The following is an 18799-nucleotide window of genomic DNA, read 5'->3' on the forward strand; positions in this document are numbered from 1 at the left end:
CTGGAAATATATGCCTTGATTCTGTTCACAAATGTGAAAAAACACCATGCAACCAAATTTGTAAAGGCATAAAGCTTCAATAGCCAGAGACCAAAGTTTGGAAGGAGTTGGAAAGTGAAAAAGTATATTAGAAAGTACAGCACTAAATCCAGCACAGAGTACTTCAAAAAATTGGCAACCTTATTGATCAGCCCATCATCTATCACTGCACTGCTGATCTTCTTGAAGAGTTCATAGAGGGCCTCCACTTCACTGACACTAACTGCACAAATAAAATATATATAGTCAACTGGCAAAGAGAATGGCATACGAAAGTTAATTGGGAAAGAAAATAGTCATGTGGCAAGGAATAAAACTCACAAACAGTCTCACTGGCAATAACTTCCGGATTTTCCACCCGGTAATAGCCTTTGCTACCTTTGGTATCACAACAGCTTAGAAGTATATATAGTGCAGCTTTAATTCCTTCTAGGCACTGCAACATGTTATTACACCCTCATTAAGCTCCATACCTGCAGCAATTCCCACCCAGTAAGCTGACTATCAGTGTGACGAACACACCAACAAAAGCAAAGAGAATTAATAAGCTTAGCAACCATCCATAAAATTTGACAAAAGAATTTTCAAATCACTGCTGTTAAGTATAAACACAATATGCAGCAGCTTAAGCACGACCCTCATATTAATTTGTAGACAAGATATGATAAGAATGGCTGTTTCATACCCCAACCTATGGCTAGGCAGGTTGGATCTACACACACAAGCCAAGCTAAGTATCCGATGAATGTCCCAAAACATCCAACTTTCCTTCTAACACAGAGATTTGGCAGGTATTCTCTGCAAAACACCTTCTCCTTCATAATCACCTGTTGTGACCAGACTAACCTGATAGCACTATCATCTGTTATTGCAGCTAGAGAGAGGAGCCCCAACACATCTAACTTTCCTATGAGGTCCCTGAAACTAGATCATTGGTTGTAGAATGAATCTTTTGAAACCTGAGAAGCTTGTGCTGCATCTTCTCCACACATTCACATGTCCGTAATGAGCATTGATATAACTGTGTTTGTCCTGCCCTGAGGAGTCCTCATCCAGTTCTTAAATGCACAAACACTTGCAAGGCACTTCAGCTAGCAAGTGCCCATCCCAATTCTAATGGCCACAGATTCGCAAGGCTTGCCGACCTCTCCAAATTGACTTGTCAAAGCTTATCTGATGAAATGGGTCTGTCAAGATAGCCATCTAGCTTCATGGGAAGCACTCCACACCTCCAAAGATTCTCTCTCTCTCTCTCTCTCTCTCTCTCTCTCTCTCTCTCTCTCTCTCTCTCTCTCTCTCTCTCTCTCTCTCTGGATAGTTACCTACGACGTTAAAATTCTCTTCTTCTTCTCTCTCTCATATACCGCACGCTAAGATCCACACCTTCTCCGCAGTACTCCATGACACTATGCTGCATTGATTTTTGTAGCGGAGAGATGAAAACATATTGAAGAGATGCGCAGTGCCTTAATGCACGTTGAGCTTGACCAATGCTTCTTTATCGAGGGAGAACAGAAAGACGGTTTTGAGATGCAATGCCACACACACTTCCCCGCCTGTAAAAGAGTTTGTGCGCGAGGAAGATGTGTGTGTGTGTGTGTGTGTCTGTTTCCGGGGGGGCTTTTTTTTTTTTTTTGGGGGGGGGGGGGGGGGGGGGGGGGGGGGGGGGGGGGGGGGTGTTTACTGTGTATGTTTGCGCACGCATGTCAGAGAGAGAGAGAGAGAGAGAGAGAGAGAGAGAGAGAGAGAGAGACCTTTATTTGATGGAATCCATCGCATGGATCCTAAAAGAGGAGCAGGCTGAAGAAGGCGCCGGAAGGGAGGGACCGTTCAAGAGACGAGCGAGCCGGGCAGAAGAGGCAGCCAGGCAGCTAGAAGTGCCGGCCAGCTCGTCCTCAGCTTTGCGAATCAGATCCGCTGACAAAGACAAAACCCAAGAGGATGAGCGACGGGCGCTCGCCCTCCCTACGCCCGCGGCCCGTCCTCTTGTCTCGCTGCGCTGCGTAGAAAAGTATGTGGAGCCCAAGCAGAGCTTCGACTCGGCTGCGATTAAAATTTTACCCCAACAACTTTTTGCACAATGAGAGCTGTAGGTAGGCCTACAGGCTGGGTATCAAGGATGGAATGTGCAACAGACTACAGTGCAATCCGTGATCACGTGGCGACGAATGATTGAAATTTCAGGCGATGCATGGTGCAAGCCATGTGAAAAATCACTCGATTTTCCTATCACCACCTGTTGGGAAGGTGGAATGAAAAGGCGGGTTGTTCTTAAAGACAAATATTCTCTTTTATTAACAGGCAATAGGCTTAAACCAGAAGGAATGGAGAAGGTCATGAGGCATTATATCCAAGGGTTGCCAATGTCTACGCACCCCGGAGGGAAAGCCACCGGACTAAGTGACACGGGCATTGAGTGGGTGGGATCTATGGTGGGATAAAGGAAAATCGTAGATCGTGGCAAAGTAATCTCGGGTACTCGAGATTACTTTGTATCCGAGATTATTTCGCACCCACGCCTCGAACCCTTGACCTCACCGTTGAAACTCCCATGCCTTATCCACGAGCACTGGCGTGTTTTTGTTGATGGTATGGGACCGAGATTACTCTTATACCAAATGTGAGTCGACATCGCAAAAAGTAATCTCGGGTACACTCGATGCTCTCACCGTAGATCCCATGCCCCCATGCCCGTGTCATATAGTCCTGAGGGGAAGGGGAAGCTAATTGTGGCGGAAGAACCATAACCATTTCTATAGAGACAAAGGCCCTAGTGGGGAGCTCAAGAGGGGGCTCATCGATCGTTCACGTGAAGCTTCAGCTATTTCGACAAAAAATTAAAGGGAAAAATTAGTAAATTAATTTTACAAAATATGTGATAATTTTTAGAGTTTAAATATATTGTTAAATAATTTGGATAAACATCCTTTGATCAAATATTTGATTTACTTAATTATTATGCTTAAAATTTTATGTTCTTAATAGAATATTTTAAAAATATTAATAATCAAAAAAAATTGTGATACTTCTTAGAGTTGAACACACTATAAAAAAACTTGGATAAAAATATCTTGATCAAATGTTTAATTTAGCCAATTACTATGCTCAAAAATTTTGATTAAAAAATGTAATAAATTAACTCAAAAAACCATACGATTATTCTTAAAATTAGAACACTTTTCTAAAGAGCCGTGATAAAATATCTTGATCACATATTTAAATTAAATCATTACTAAATTTGAAGTTCTTTGTTATTAATAGAAAATTTTAAAAATAAGTAAATTCGCTCAAAACTCAACGCACATGGGGTCACGATTGAAGGTCATGTAGCCTCACACTCATGCAAGGTCGCAATTGAGATTGAAGGTCTTGCTCATATAGAGGCGACGCAATAAGAGCTATTAATAAGAAAGGAATCTTTGAGCAAATTATTGTTATTATTCGTTAGTAGAGCTAGAGTAGGTACAAATATAGCCATTAGGGTATGCACCTATTGGCAAAGCAGAGAAAGCTTGCCTTCTAGACCCACCAAAACTTAAGCAACACCCCCCCCCCCTCCCAAGTGCCACTTGCTTTTGCATCGTGACTTGCAGATAAGGTGACTTGTACCACACTGATGCACTTTGCATTTTGACCGTTTATGTTGGTCATAAAGAATCACCTCCACGAAGTTGCCTTTGACAACTATGAACAAGGAGAGTGGAGGACAAAGGTGACACTGAACTTTTACCGACCGACTTGCAACCTTCGAAGCAATAAGTAGGGGGTATCGATGGGTTTTTTTAATAAAATGAAGAGGATCTTAGACAGATCCTCTCTCTCTATCTCTTTCTCTCTTTTGATTTGGAGCTAGGGAGATAGGGTCAACCCAAAGCTAGCGCTTCTCTCTCTCTCTCTCTCTCTCTCTCTCTCTCTCTCTCTCTCTCTCTCTCTCTCTCTCACACACACACACACACACACATGCGCTACAACGTCTACGACTCTTGCAGTCTCTCTCTGCTGCGTTAGGTGAGACAAAGGGCATAGCTCTCTCTCTCTCTCTCTCTCTCTCTCTCTCTCTCTCTCTCTCTCTCTCTCTCTCTCTCTCTCTCTCTCTCTCTCTCTCTCTCATGCGCTACATCTACAACTCTGCAAGGGTCTCTCTCTGCTGCGTTAGGCGAGAGAAAGGGCGTCTCTCTCTCTCTCTCTCTCTCTCTCTCTCTCTCTCTCTCTCTCTCTCTCTCTCTCTCTATATATATATATATATATATATATATATATATATATATATATATATATATATATACGGGTTGGGGTATATGTCTCTTTGTCTTGCCTACAATGCTTGATCGCCTCTTGTCGAAGAAGGCTATGCCCTACTCATTGTATGGTTGAAGGGCTCTTCATGGGTAGTTGAGGGCTATAGTTGAACGTTGTGAGAGTGACGATGGCCATTGCAAGCAGGGAAAGCTTAAGCTTTAGGTCGGGGACTTTAGGTGGGGACAAGAATCTCACTAATAAAGGGATTAAGGGAACCATTAGTTTAGAGTGAGTTGCAACAAATGTGATGATGGTTCCTTCCTCTCTCTCTCTCTCTCTCTCTCTCTCTCTCTCTCTCTCTCTCTCTCTCTCTCTCAAATCCTTGGAGATTCACAGCGTCTTTCTTACATATTGGGTGCATCATCATTGCTCTGTGGAGAAGATGTATATGCCTACAACATTAAAATGACACCCCATTAACTCTAGGCTTGAATATCAAATTCCCAGTGACATCTTTGAGTACTTGGGTAAAGGCAGATAGTGAATAATGTGACGCCCCTAGGAGAGAGCCTATTATGCTTCTTAGGCTATAATTCATGCTAGTTATGTTAGTTTGCATAAGTTTCAATCGCATTGTCATGTATTTTTAAATGTCAGCTCCATGAGACATGATGCTTATTTGATAGAGTTTTCGGCATATTATTACGCTTCAATGGCTTTAAGATTGAGAGCTCTAAAGCTAAAACATTCAGAACACATACATCTCTCCCCGAAGGTTGTTTCATCTCGCTATTAAAATGGCATCTATTGCCACTTGTGACCTCACATATAAATGTTTGAATTCCAATACCACTCTTCAATATGTCGTTGAGTATAGAACAATGAACTGATGTGATGGTAGTGGGATAATGCTTCATGGGGTTATGTTTCATGCAACATGCTAATACCACATCTAATATGCTTTTTGTTGTCGAGAATCGCATTTGCAAAGTTGCCTATGGACCCTATGATTGGGGAGCGTGAAGGAACTAGAAAGCTCACGTTGTGTCGAATGGCTTGTCTAAACCCAGTCTTAGACAATGCTCAACTCAATGAAGTGTCCAAAAATAGTGCTACCTTTTTTTCATATGAAGGTCAAGTAGACTTTATTCCTTGCACTCTTACTCACATATGTGCTACATAACTTCTGCCATAAGGCACAAGAGGTAGCTTCACCAACAATAGTGAAATACACTATCTCTGCAAGATGTAAGCTAATATTGGATCTAGCTTTTGCATCAAATGATTTCCACTAGGCATGTGTGTAACCATCACTCTCTTGGAATTCAAACAATGGTTCCAATTGGCCTTTTGGATCAAAACATTACGAATCTACTTCTTTTGGATATTGAAGTTTGTGCCATCAAATTTTTGTTATAAATGTCCTTCTCGAAATTGTTGACTGTCAATTTTATTTTGAGGATTTGGGAAAATTTTAGCAGAGTAACCTCAATAAAATGAGCAAAATCTCAACATGAAAATTGATGTCAAAAGGATAAACAAATGCATGAAGAGTGTAAACTGAGTGTAGGTGCATCAAACACTGATCATAAATGATTCAAAAGACTGCCAAGATAGCGTCAAAAGCACCTAGTCCTCTCTATATGTATCCTATGGTGAGGCCTCGTTTTAAGGGTACTCCAACAACTTGTTTCATCGAAAGGATCTCAACATTCAAGAATTCCCCAACTCAATAAAACCTCACCACAACCCTTCAAAGACTCAACAAAGGCTCAAGGCTACAATCACGCTTAGCAATGACCACTTGAGAATGAGCATCTACTGATCAAGTAGAAAAAATGATCAGGATGGCCATGAATGTCAATGAAGCTCCACAAACAACGTACAATGACAATATATGCAGCTCAATGTGCATACAACGGAGTAATCATTGATGTAGAAAGCACAATCTACGCATAAACAAGGACCAATAGAGATGCAAGCATAAACCAAATCCCTGCGGAATAAATTGTTCTCAAAAGAGCTCAGCAAGTGTATAAAGTGTGCATAAGCCTCCCACAAAAGATGTGCAAACTCTGAAAATTGCAAAAGTACTTATAGTCAATCCATAAAGCTATAAACCTATATCTAGCAGTATATGTGAACTTGTAGAAGCAATCAACAAAGTCAATCTATGGCTATGTACAAACTAGAGACTTGGTCTCTCAATCCATGTGTGCATACATCAAGTTAAAGTACATATGGCTATGAAGCGCTCTCTGAGTGCACAAAAAAGTACGCTCATGCATGAGCAACTGTATGTATATGCATGTCGAGTGCTATCCTTTAAGAAAAAAGAGTGTAGCATGTGATTGAGTCTCACATTGCAAGTAAGTTGTGTTATCTATGGAGAGTCATCAAAGATTTTCCTTCTAATTTCTTCTTTGCATAGTTGTCACTAGATTATTAGAATGATATCATTTTGTACTTTATAACTTTGTGCTCACAAAAGCTGTTGTTTACTTACAGAGTCAACTTGTTTTGAGAGGACATGAGCAAGCAACCATGTGCAGAGATGGTCCGTGAGGAACCTTTCACTACCATGTTAAAAGATTTTGATAAGATTTGTGTAGAATCTTGAACCAATAGGTACTCTCTAGGAGCTCTTAGAAAAGCCATCCATAAAGTACTACTATCTTCCCTAGTGTCATAGACACACAAATACTCAAGTGTATATGAATCTCTAAATGAGGAAGACAAATACTTGTAAGAGAAGCCTAACATCAACAGCATTGTCTCCATTTGTAATTATTTTCATGAGGTTGGATTCCTCTATAAATGCAATATAATTATGTTTTTTTTATAAATGGTGCCGCATTGAGCGAGAGTATTTAATTTAGATTACTGGAGTTTCATACAAATTTGAGAAATATTGTTGACCTTTATGGATAGTTTGATTTGCCTGTAAGATGTTTCAAGTCTCAAGTCTTGATTAGTCCACCATGAAGAAATTCAAGCAATATTTTGATTTCAGTTTAATCATTAATGGTTATTCTTATTAAAGTGGATCATAACCTTTGTCAAGATGTCCTCATTTGGGGATGTTGAATATATATCATTAGCAACGTTTCACAAGTTGAGAAAGCTAAATTCTTGGTTTCCAACATGTTATTGTTTCCATACTATGCCTATGCCAAGCTTGACTTAGAGAAATGACAACTTGAGATGGAGGTGTCGAGATGGAGGTGTCGATGTATAGCAGTGACTTATTATTGATTCGTGTTTCAGCATACATATATTGTAAAGCCTTCGAGTTTCCACCTTTTTGAGTAGTGTTGACAAGTTTTTGGTATCAAATCTTCTTAAATATCCCTATTCATTAGCTATTGGTAGCTATTTCTTTGGTATTGCTAAAGACGATACCAATAGCGATCACCTTGTGAACTTAATTGTTAAATTGCGAATTTGATTTTTACTATGTAGCTCATGTGGATAGAGAAAGTGTAAACCTAAATTATAGATATTTGTTAACATAGAAGATATGTACCACTCGAGCCTATGTAAATTGCTAATCAAGAAACCTTTGGTTGGATACTATAACAATAGGGGTCATATGTGGTTTCAAATACCAAAGAAATGGCTTTACCAAAACATTTCCAAGAACACAAGGTGGACACAAGGAAGTAAAAATTGGCTCCCTGTTTGGTTGATTTCTAGTGTTGAATGTTTAGTGCACAGGATTTGTGAGGCCTGGTCATCACATTAGTAGCAAAACTAGCCAAGCAAAATGGACTAAGTTTAAAAGTAACCGGGGGGATGTGCAGAGGTGCAACATTGCGTGATCACGGGGACCATTAACTAACGAAAGAGCACAAACATAGAGACACCATGCAAAAATTGCTTGTAGGGGATGTGGAGGATCCTACTTTTCTAGTCAACTTGCACCAAGCTTGTTCAATAAGATGTCTGCACAAGCTTCCCATTAACAAACATAATCCACGCATCGCATGCAGGCAGTCGGTGAGGGCATTTGTGGAGCTCACGGATGTAGAAAGAACAACACATGTGTGAACTCCATCTCTTAGGCATCTCACATTGACAAACTTGAGTAAGGAGCACCATGTCTATTGAGCCAAAGCATTATAGAAATCCTCTAGGCCAACTCGGTCTCAAATCTTAGTTGTCATCACTACTTATGCAATTATAGCATCACCAAGCTCCATGCATTTCTAAATAAGGAGCTACTTGCTTCCATTGTTACTATGCTCCATAGAGTAATCGATGCCACCCTCCTTAAAATTGATGATGCATCTCATACAATGGAGTTCTCAGTAGCTTTGGATGTTTCATGAGCACCATAGGCTTGGGCTCTCCTCACTTTCAAGGAAACCATTCTACAAAATCTCTTTGGGGATATCTCGTCTTGGAGCAACACGAGCACCATTGTACACTGCTTATGGACCCATATGGCTTGTAATCAAGTGACTAAAGTAATCTCCTTGAAGTTTTCAAGCTGCAACTTCAAGGCTACATCTCACCTCCCTTGCGCTCCTTGCCTTTCTTGGTCTCTTCCACCTTTGCTTTGATGTACTCTCAATTTCCTAGTTGTTGAATTGGTATTGTATCATAGATTGAACTTAATTGACCAACTCTAGGTCCTCCTCTCTGGCCCTATCTCATCCCAACTTGGACAGCTCTTCTTTTTTACCATATTGAATTACCACCTCACTAGCAATTCACCACCTAAGCTTGGCAACAATTTAGACAATCCATTGCTTTTATTCAACAACAATCTCTTAGGCCCATCCCCTCTTACATGGACAAATTCTCAACAATGCTAGACATCGATTTGAGTGGCAACATGCTGTCTGGATCCATCCCACAAGATTGGCAACCTTCAAGCCCTAGAAGTTTTGGCTGTAACATTTAATGGTCTAGTAACTTGTGTGTAGCGAAAAATAACACATAGTGAGCATTTCATTGAGGATAGATTCCTAATGAGCATAGCAAGAGCGCTTGGATGGAGAGAGCAACAAAAGCATAACACCTAGTTAGATAGGCATGACCAATACTTCAAAAAGAGAGAGAAATTAAGTTATTGACAACAGTTGAGAACCGGATTTACATGGAGCCGGTCCCTCCTTCAAAAGGCTTTGTATTATAGGTTTCCCCCATCAAGGGAGACATTTTACAATACAATACTTTGTGTTCCTTAAATAACTTGCTGGTGCAATGAAGATGGAAGCTTCAAGCACCAAGCTTACACTTGAAAACACAACATCAATTCCCTCGCGGTCTCAAACCCAAGATCTCACACACCTTTGAAGATGGTGAGAGCTAGCGGGGTATGAGAGTAGATCGAGAGGAAGAAGGAATATTATCCTGAGAAAGAAGTATGTCTCCTCACATAATCACTCTCAATAGCTTAGCATAGCTTAGTGTTTAGCATGGTATAGGAGATGAGCATGCATTGGAGCTTGGCTCTTGGTTGGATTTGGATCACAAAGCCAAGAGTTGTTGGTGTAGGCCTCCCTTTTCACAAGCTTGGGGTAGATGATGAGCTTTCCATTAAAGCTTGAGAAGGAGATAGTCTTCTTTACTTCACACATGAGCTTGAGTGAGTGTGTGTGTGCGTGCGTGTGCGTGTGCGTGTGTGTGAAATCCTTGCCAAAATCAGCCCCCCCTCTCTCTCTCGTGGTCGACCCCTCTTGCTATTTGCTCATGCTAGCATCCTATTGGCCCCTGCAAAGCTTAGCCAATGACAATTAAGAAGCATAAGTGATAGCCTTGTGACATGTGTCCCCCTTTTCCCTTTTTTTGAGAGCTTTAGGTATTTAAAATAATGCAATTAAACTCTCATTGGACCTCTGGCCAATAGGAATTAGGCAAGCCATTGGGCTGTTTTGAATGCTCATTGGACCCCTTCAGAGACTGTCCAATAGTCTTCTAGAGAGCTTAATTTCTATTCGTTCTTTTATCAAGTGTTTTTAAATGAATTAAACTAAATTTACTCTAGACTAATTCTCATTACCTCTATGGCCATCCAATAGGATTTGAATGCACCTTGGGGACAACTAGGCTAGGAAGCTAACATGTGTTCACTATTCCCCCCCTCCTGGATAGGGATGTGGGAAGACTTTTGAGTCTTCCCACAAGCATCCAATTTTCCCTAAGGTTTGACCAGTGAAGATTTCATTTAATTTTGGAACCTTAGCATTTTGGAAGTCTTAATGGACTGAACCTTAGGGTCTTTGAAGCCCATTTATGCACATTGCTCTTTTGCAGATGGCCCCCCTTTGGATCCCTATTTTCCCTCCTTTGGATCCCTATTGTGACTGGTCTATCAGCCTAACCAATATTCTAGCTTTTTCTCCCCTGGTACTTCCCCATATCAAATGATCAGTTTAACATGAGAAAATCATTTAGGAGAATTAGATATTAGTTATCATGACATTACCTCGCTTTTGAAATCATAGTCGTCCCCGACTATGAGGTAGAGAAGATAAAGCCTAGTCATTAGTCCATATGCTATCGGGTAGAGGATCTCTATTTTACCCTACGACATCGTCCTAGAATGGATGACTAGTCTATTTGGTGCTTGAGAGCGTTAGCTGCTACAAGTATGTCTATACATTAGTCCGTATCAATCTTCCATAGTAGAGTGACAAGCTCTACTTGGTGTTTGGGAGACGTCATCTCTGCAAACATGATCCTAAGCATGCATACTTCTTAACATTTGTGCACAATAAAGAAAAAGAGAGTCTTATAAGACAAAAACTTTGTTCATTTAAACATTTTTACATTTGCTTACTTTAGGGAAGCATTGTAAGCATTGACAAGGTTTAGGTTATCCTTTAATTGTATGCCTTGCATCCATCTAGCATCTTCAAAAGGATAGTTCTTAAACTTAATAAGATACCATCGGATAATCTTAGCGCCTCTCAATACCTTGTCTTCATGTCGGAGAATGGACTTGATCTGCAACACGTCTTCTTAGTCCTCGATCTCCAGTGGGTCTTCAGTAGTTGGTTCTTGAGGTGGCTCTCCTTTGTAAGGCTTTAGTAGGCTCACATGGAAAGCATTGTGTATGAGACAATGACTGGGCAACTTGAGTTGATAGGCCATCTCATTGATTGGTCTAAGAACGGGAAGGGACCATAGTACCTTTTTGCTAATTTAACATAGTACTTTTGGTGTCCCGTAGGATTGTTGCCTGTTGTGTGGCTTAATCGAGCCTTGGGAAATTTACCCAATTATTTCGTTTAAAGGCTTGAGCTCTTCTGTGCTTATCAGCAACAGTCTTTTGCCTTTGTTGTTCGATAGAGATAGAATCTTTAATCTTTTGGAGAAATTCTTGTAGGTCTCGGGTATACTCATCTGCAGTGAAGATCTTCCCGTGTACTTTAAGTAGCAGGGGACTTTTAGGTCTTCCCTCGATTACCTCAAAAGGTGCTTTTTTGGTGGAGGTATGTATAGTGTTATTGTAGGCATACTCCACTAACGGTAAGTACTTCTCCCATTGGGACCTTTGATCTACTTCCGTTACATAGGCTTTAGTAGATCAAGGATTGTTAGGTTAGCTATTTCACTTTGGCCATCCGTTGCAGGTGATAGGCCGAAGAGAAGTTTAGCCTTGTCCCTAAATTCTCAAAGAGACCCTTCCAGAAATTAATGGTCATTCTAGGATCTCTATCCGACACTATAGACATTGGCAAGCCATGGTACTTATAGATGTGTGATATGAAGAGGGTTGCCATTTGATGGGCTTTGATAGTATTTTTGACAGATATAAAATGAGCTTGTTTGGTGAACCTGTCTACTATCGTCCATATACTCGTATTCCCATGGATAGACTTAGGCAATCCAAAGATAAAATCCATGTATATGCTCTCCCATGGTGAATTAGGGATTGGAAAAGGTTGAAGCAATCTAGGTTGCTTCCCTCTATCAAACTTCATCTTTTGGCATACCACACATTTATAAACATACTCTTGCATGTTTGCTTTCATGGCAGGCCAATAGAAATATGTTTCTATCCCTTTTAGGGTAGACTGAATCCCTCTATGCCCCCCATAAGGAGGAGCATGAGATTCATACATTACTTTCTCACGTAGTGAGTTAGTAATGCATAGTCTATTGCCATTGAGAAGATAACCATTTTGTAAAGTAAATGGTTCATCTTTCTTCCCTAGTGCAAGGGCTGAAATCACATCTCTAAAATCGGGATCAATAGCGTACTCATCTATCATAGAAGATAGATCATTGTGAGTTACTATGGAAACCGCATTCACTTTTGGCCGTCTTGAGAGTGCATCGGCTACTTGATTATGCTTGCCAGCAATGTGAAAATGAAATTACGAAAGGAAATTTGCCCGCCTCATTTGTTTGTCAGAGAGCTTGGTCCACGTCATGAAGTACTTAAGGCTTTGGTGATCTGTCTGCAGAATGAAAGGAGTCCCCAATAAATAGTGCTTCCACGAGTCTAAGGCATGTAGAACTGCGAGGAGTTCCTTTTCATATATGCCTAGAGCTTGCTCAACAGGGTCGAGCCTTCGACTTTTGTAGGCTATGACGTGCCCTTCTTGGAGTAAAACAACTCCAAGGCAATCACCACAAGCGTCGCATTGGACCTCAAATGGCTTAGAGAGATCCGGTAGTGTAAGCACAGGCTGAGAGATAAGCTTTTTTGTAAGCTTTTCAAAAGCATTGTTCTCCTTGGCAGACTATGTATACCTTATGTTTTTCTTTGTTAGGTCATGTAATGGTCCCACGATTTGTGAGAACTTTTCTATGAAGCGTCTATAGTATGCACACATACCTATAAAGCTTCTTAGTTCATGTAGATTCCTTGGATTAGGCCATCCTTTTGTTACCTCTAGCTTTGATGGATCCATTTGGATGCCATCTTGAGAGATAATGTGACCTAAATACTGAATCTCTTGTAAGAAAAACTCAATTTTCTTTCGATTGATAAAAAGTTTATTCTCTCGTAAGACTTGAAATATTACCTGGAGGTGTTGCTTGTGTTTGTCTAGTGAATTAGAGTAGATGATTACATCATCAAAGAACACTCTAGTAAAGGTTCGGTGAGGCCTAAATAGCTTCTCCATCAAGCGGTTAAATGTGGCCGGTGCATTGATCAAGCCAAAAGGCATGACAATGTATTCGTAAAGACCAAACGTAGTGCGAAACGCGGTCTTTACAAAGTCTTCATCAACTATCCTTATTTGCTGGTAGCCACTGTTTAGGTCAATCCTACTGATTTAGGTCGACCCTTGTAGTTTATCAAATAGGTCTTCTACCCGTGGAACGAGAAACCTATTCTTGATAGTGATCCTATTTAGTGCTTTATAGTCGAAACACATACGATATGTGCCGTCTTTCTTTTGCACTAATAACACGGGTGAACAAAATGGAGATGAGCTAGGCCTAACCATGCCCTTCTCAACTAACTCGTGCACTTGCCGCATAATCTCCTCTTGTTGAGCTTGGGAAACTCTATAAGGAGGTTTATCAGGCGGTGAACTTCCTGGAAGAAGTTCAATTGCATGGTCATGATTGCCTCATTTAGGAGGTAGTTCACAAGGGATGTCGTCAATAAAAACATTTGAAAACCCTTGAGAAAATTGGATAACTCTAATTCCTTGTGATTATTTATATTTTCTTTTGCTAAAGCATTAGGTTCATTTTGAGAATCTTTAACAAAAATCATGTACACGAAAATAGAGCTCTTTATTGACTTATTGAAAGCTTGCGTATGTACAATGTGTATGGTGTTACCCAACTCCTTACCATCCATATACATATATTTTTCCTTGAACCTAAAGTAGATTTGCCTTTTAGGGAATTTAACATTGGCAGCCATGCGATCAAACCATGGTGCCCCTGGGATTACATCCTCGTGCTTGAGAGGAGAGATAAAGAAGTCCTCCTTGTCCACATAGCTTTGGATATGGAGCCTCAATTTCCCAATTAAGGGAGTGACTGAGGCTTTTTGCCCCTTGAAAGCACCATTGGCGGGTAGGACATCTCCCATCTCATAGGCTTGGATGCCTAGCTTGGTGGCCAATTCTGTGGAATGAAATTGTGAGTAGAACCAGGGTCAAAGAGAATGAAAGCATCATGTTCTCTTACCTTTCCCCAAGCATGGCATAGAGGAGATCCTTTTGTGGTGAGCTTCCTCTTCTTGGATTTCGACCAAGGTAGCTCTAGGAGGCTCATTTCATGTATTCTTGTGGGGACATGCACGATAGGCATGCCCTTGCTCCCCGCACTTGAAACAACGGTTATCTTTACGATAACGGTCTAGCTCTTCAGAGAGAGTTTATTTTTTTGCCTTTATAAACTCCCTTGTCCTTAGCTTTGTTGTTGTTGGCGTTGCCTTTAGGAGACTTTTGGACATTGTCCTTCCCCTTAGGCTCATTATGGTCCTTGTTTTCCGTGGACTTAGGATTTCTCTTAGCCCCTTGTTGGAAATTGATTCGTGAAGCCACCGTGGTATGGTGTATGACTGCAAATATGGTGCGTGGCCTTTGGGATTTGAAATACTCCGCACAAAATTGTTGTTTTTTCTCCCCAAAATCCATCTTTTTGAAGACAGTGGCTTTGAGATATAAATCCCAAAACTTGTCTACATATTTGTGAATAGATTCGTAGGGAGAGAGCTTCAAGCTTCGCCATTCGATAAGTACTTTGTCTTTGGCATCGATAGCCAAAAACTGCTTCATGATGGAAGCTCTTAAAGCTTTCCATGTTCGTGGAGCTTCACCGTTTGCTCGTAGGCTAGACCACCATTGCTTGACGGACTTTTGAAAATGCATAGCTACATGGTGTAGCTTAGAGGACTCCGTGAAGCCCTCATCTCCAAACGCCGCATCGAATTGTTGGATGAAGGCCAAGACTTTGTCTGTAGCACCAGAGGTGCCATCGTAGGTAAGGAAAGAGATGTTCTTTCCTCCCTCTTTGAACTTTTTGAGCTTGGACGACCTCTTCCATGTGGCATAGGATTTCCTATGGCCTCTTCTTTTAGGTGGTTCAAAAGCTGCACCATCACTTTCTTCAGAAGAGGAAGAGTATGAGGAGGATGGAGAAGAGGGTGACCTCTTTCTCGCCTTTTCTTCCCTTGTTCCTCCTTGTCTGCACCATCACTTTCTTCATAAGAGGAAGATGATGAAGAAGATGGAGAAGAGGGTGACCTCTTTCTCGCCTTTTTCTTCTCTTGTTTTTTTGTCATCCCTCTTTGAATTATGGTGTAGAGAAGTGTGTGATGGTCTTCTTCGTTTAGGGGTGTTGGAAAGCGTTTTGCCCGCCGTCTTCGTGGAGCCATCTCCGTCGAGATGGCAGGAGACTCACTTCTTTCTTGTTCTTTTGGTGGGGGCTCTACCATTGAAACTTGAGTTCTCCTTTGGGAAGGAGATGCGTCGTCAAGTAGTAGATTTTTGAGCCCTTCATACGGATCCCCTTTTTCTTCCCGTATCGGAGAGAGGCCTCTTTTGGAAGTCTCACAAGGAGGCTTCCTAGGTACTCTCTCTTCTTGGTGGGGAGTTTGGAGAATCCAATGAGCACGTAGTTGTCGTTGCACTTCACTTTGGAGGGATGGATTGCCCATGGCTTGTTGAAGCCTAGTAACAAGGTAATTAACAAGCATAGGGGCATCATTAGTAGCCTGTTCATTAACAAAATCAAAGCTATCAACATTAATTTCACTCTCTTTACTATTGTCAGCCATTCTAACAACTTTTAGGTGTAAAATGTCTAAGTGTACTTTGGCACCTCAAGCCCTAGTTGCTACTCCTCTTAACCCCTTTAGAAAAGCACTCAAGCTCCTGTACCCGTGGCTCGAATATCATTAATTGCAAGGAATAGAAGAGAGGGTCTTTCACCACCAAAACAGTACTGGCTCCGGTCAAGCTTCTAATAGCTCAATAGTGGTTAAGCCGTAGGCAAGCCCCATAGGACTCCACTATTAAGACCATAGCTCTCGAAGGTGATGCCCCGTTATCTGCTCAGCTTGAGGACCTCTCTTCTTGAGCAAGAAAAGAGAAACCTTGTGTTCTGATACCAATGTAACATTTAACGGTCTAGTAACTTGTGTGTAGCGGAAAATAACATAGACATAGTGAGCATTTCATTAAGGATAGATTCCTAATGAGCATAGCAAGAGTGCTTGGATGGAGAGAGAGCAACAAAAGCATAATACCTAGTTAGATAGGCATGAACAATACTTCAAAAAGAGAGAGAAATTAAGCTTTTGACAACAATTGAGGACCGGATTTACATGGATCCGGCCCCCCCTCCAAAAGGCTTTGTATTATAGGTTTCCCCCATCAAGGGAGACATTTTACAATACAATACTTTGTGTTCCTTCATTAATTTGCTGGTGCAATGAAGATGGAAGCTCCAAGCACCAAGCTTACACTTGAAAACACAACATCAATTCCCTCACGGTCTCAAAACCAAGACCTCACACACCTTTGAAGATGGTGAGAGCTAGCGGTGTATGAGAGTAGATTGAGAGGAAGAAGGAGTATTATTCTGAGAAAGAAGTATATCTCCTCACATAATCGCTCTTAATAGCTTAGCATAGCTTAGTAGTTAGCATGGTAGAGGAGATGAGCATGCATTGGAGCTTGGCTCTTGGTTGGATTTGCATCACAAAGCCAAGAGTTGTTGATGTAGGCCTCCCTTCTCACAAGCTTGGAGTAGATGATGAGCTTTCCATTAAAGCTTGAGAAGGACATAGTCTTCTTTATTTTACACATGAGCTTGTGTGAGTGTGCTGTGTGATAATCCTTGCAAAAATCAGCCTCCCCTCTCTCTTGGTCGACCCCTCTTGCTATTTGCTCATGCTGGCATCCTATTGGTCCCTACAAAGCTTAGCCAATGACAATTAAGAAGCATAAGTGATAGCCTTGTGACATGTGTCTCCCTTTCCCCTTTTTTTGAGAGCTTTATTTAAATAATGCAATTAAACTCTCATTGGACCTCTTAGTCTTCTGGCCAATAGGAATCGGGCAATCCATTGGGCTGATGAATGCTCATTGGACCCCTTGGGAGACTGTCCAATAGCGTTCTAGAGAGCTTAATTTCTATTGGTTCTTTTATCAAGTGTTTTTTTAAATGAATTAAACTAAATTTACTCTAGCCTACTTCTCATTGGTCCACCTCTATGACCATCCAATAGGATTTGAATGCACCTTGGGGGCAACTGGGCTAGGAAGCTGACATGTGTCCACTATGCCCTTTGTGTAAAGGGAGCTTGAAAGAGTGTGTTTGTGTTTCTCTCTCATCCCCTACAAAAATGGCTCGTCCCCTCCTGGATAGGGATGTGGGAAGACTTTTGAGTCTTCCCACAAGCATCCAATTTTCCCTAAGGTTTGACCATTGAAGATTTTATTTAATTTTGGAACCTTACCAATTTGGAAGTCTTAATGGATTGAACCTTAGGGTCTTTGAAGCCCATTAATGCACATTGCTCTTTTGCAGATGGCCCCCCTTTGGATCCGTACTGTGACCAGTCTGCCAGCCTAACTAACCAATATTCTAGCTTTTTCTCCCCTAGTACTTCCCCATATTAAATGATTAGTTTAACATGAGAAAATCATTTAGGAGAATTAGAAATTAGTTATTATGACATTGGCCCTCCTTCAAAATTAACTCTTGTGTTCAATCCATACCAAGATCTCCTTTCTTTTTGATCTAATCCTGTTACAACTCTCCAACAAGTCTTGATCAAGGCACAATCCCTCTGACAATCTATAGGAGCAAGCAAACTAGCTTGCAAATTCGAGCACTTTTTAAAAACCACGTAAGAGATGGGATACCAACCTCCATAGCCAATTGTACACTAAACTAAACAAGAATAGGCTTGATGGGAGTATCTCTGAACCCAATACCTACATGCTCAGCAGATGCACCCTTAGCACTACACCCTCATGCATGCATTTTCAAGTGCAGATCAAGTAGCCCTTCATATCCATTCATGAGATAATGTCCCCCCAAAAAGTAGGTCAATGGCATGCACGTAAAGGAGGATGAGCACCCCAAAATCAAAATTCATTTACATGAACTTTTCTAGATTTGTGTGGTAAGTTTTCATACTTGGGTAAGCTCATCCTTTTCTCCAATTGACTAAGTGGGACATTGCCAACTTCCTAGATTGCTCCTCTTTAATGATTCTCATGCTTGACTTTAATCTATTCACAACTCTTATAAGCATCTTGGAGTACCCTTTGCCTTTCCTCAGGTTAAAGTCCTTGTCCTTCTCATACAATTATCTTGGTGGAGAGTTCTCACCTTCTCTCTGCAACTTACAGTTGACTGTAAACCCTCCAACTCTATGATGATTGGTTGTAAGGCTCCATTTTGGACTAGCTAAAGACACTGACAAGTCTTACCTTTATTTCACTCATCTTGTTGTCTTCCAGAATCGATCTTCTTGGGAGTATCCATGCCCAAATTTATTTGATTTGCCACAGGAATCACTCTTCTTTGCTTCTACACATTGGAGCACTTTCAAAGCTCTAATACCACTGTTGGCTTT

The 18799-nt window shown here is 41.0% G+C and overlaps 1 protein-coding gene across 5 annotated transcripts in view; it reads right to left on the reverse strand.

Annotated features, from left to right (window-relative positions):
* Positions 1 to 2092, reverse strand: part of LOC147439585 (calcineurin B-like protein 3) — a 36171-nt gene extending 34079 nt beyond the window's left edge. Inside the window, exons 1-3 of one of the 5 annotated variants that reach the window (XM_086485405.1) lie at positions 1794 to 2092; positions 361 to 512; positions 180 to 262 (exon numbers count right to left, since the gene is read on the reverse strand). In XM_086485405.1, the coding sequence (XP_086341531.1) occupies positions 180 to 262; positions 361 to 484 (207 nt within the window). In that variant the 5' untranslated portion in view covers positions 485 to 512; positions 1794 to 2092. Of the gene's footprint in view, positions 1 to 179; positions 263 to 360; positions 513 to 998; positions 1262 to 1361; positions 1649 to 1793 lie in introns of those variants that run through there. The other 4 variants (XM_086485408.1, XM_086485407.1, XM_086485406.1 and 1 more) reach the window with 4 other exon arrangements.
* Between the last annotated feature and the right edge of the window lie 16707 nt (positions 2093 to 18799).

Source organism: Adiantum capillus-veneris, chromosome 16 (assembly GCF_014529385.1).
Source record: "Adiantum capillus-veneris isolate H3 chromosome 16, ASM1452938v2, whole genome shotgun sequence".
Classification (NCBI taxonomy): domain Eukaryota; kingdom Viridiplantae; phylum Streptophyta; class Polypodiopsida; order Polypodiales; family Pteridaceae; genus Adiantum; species Adiantum capillus-veneris.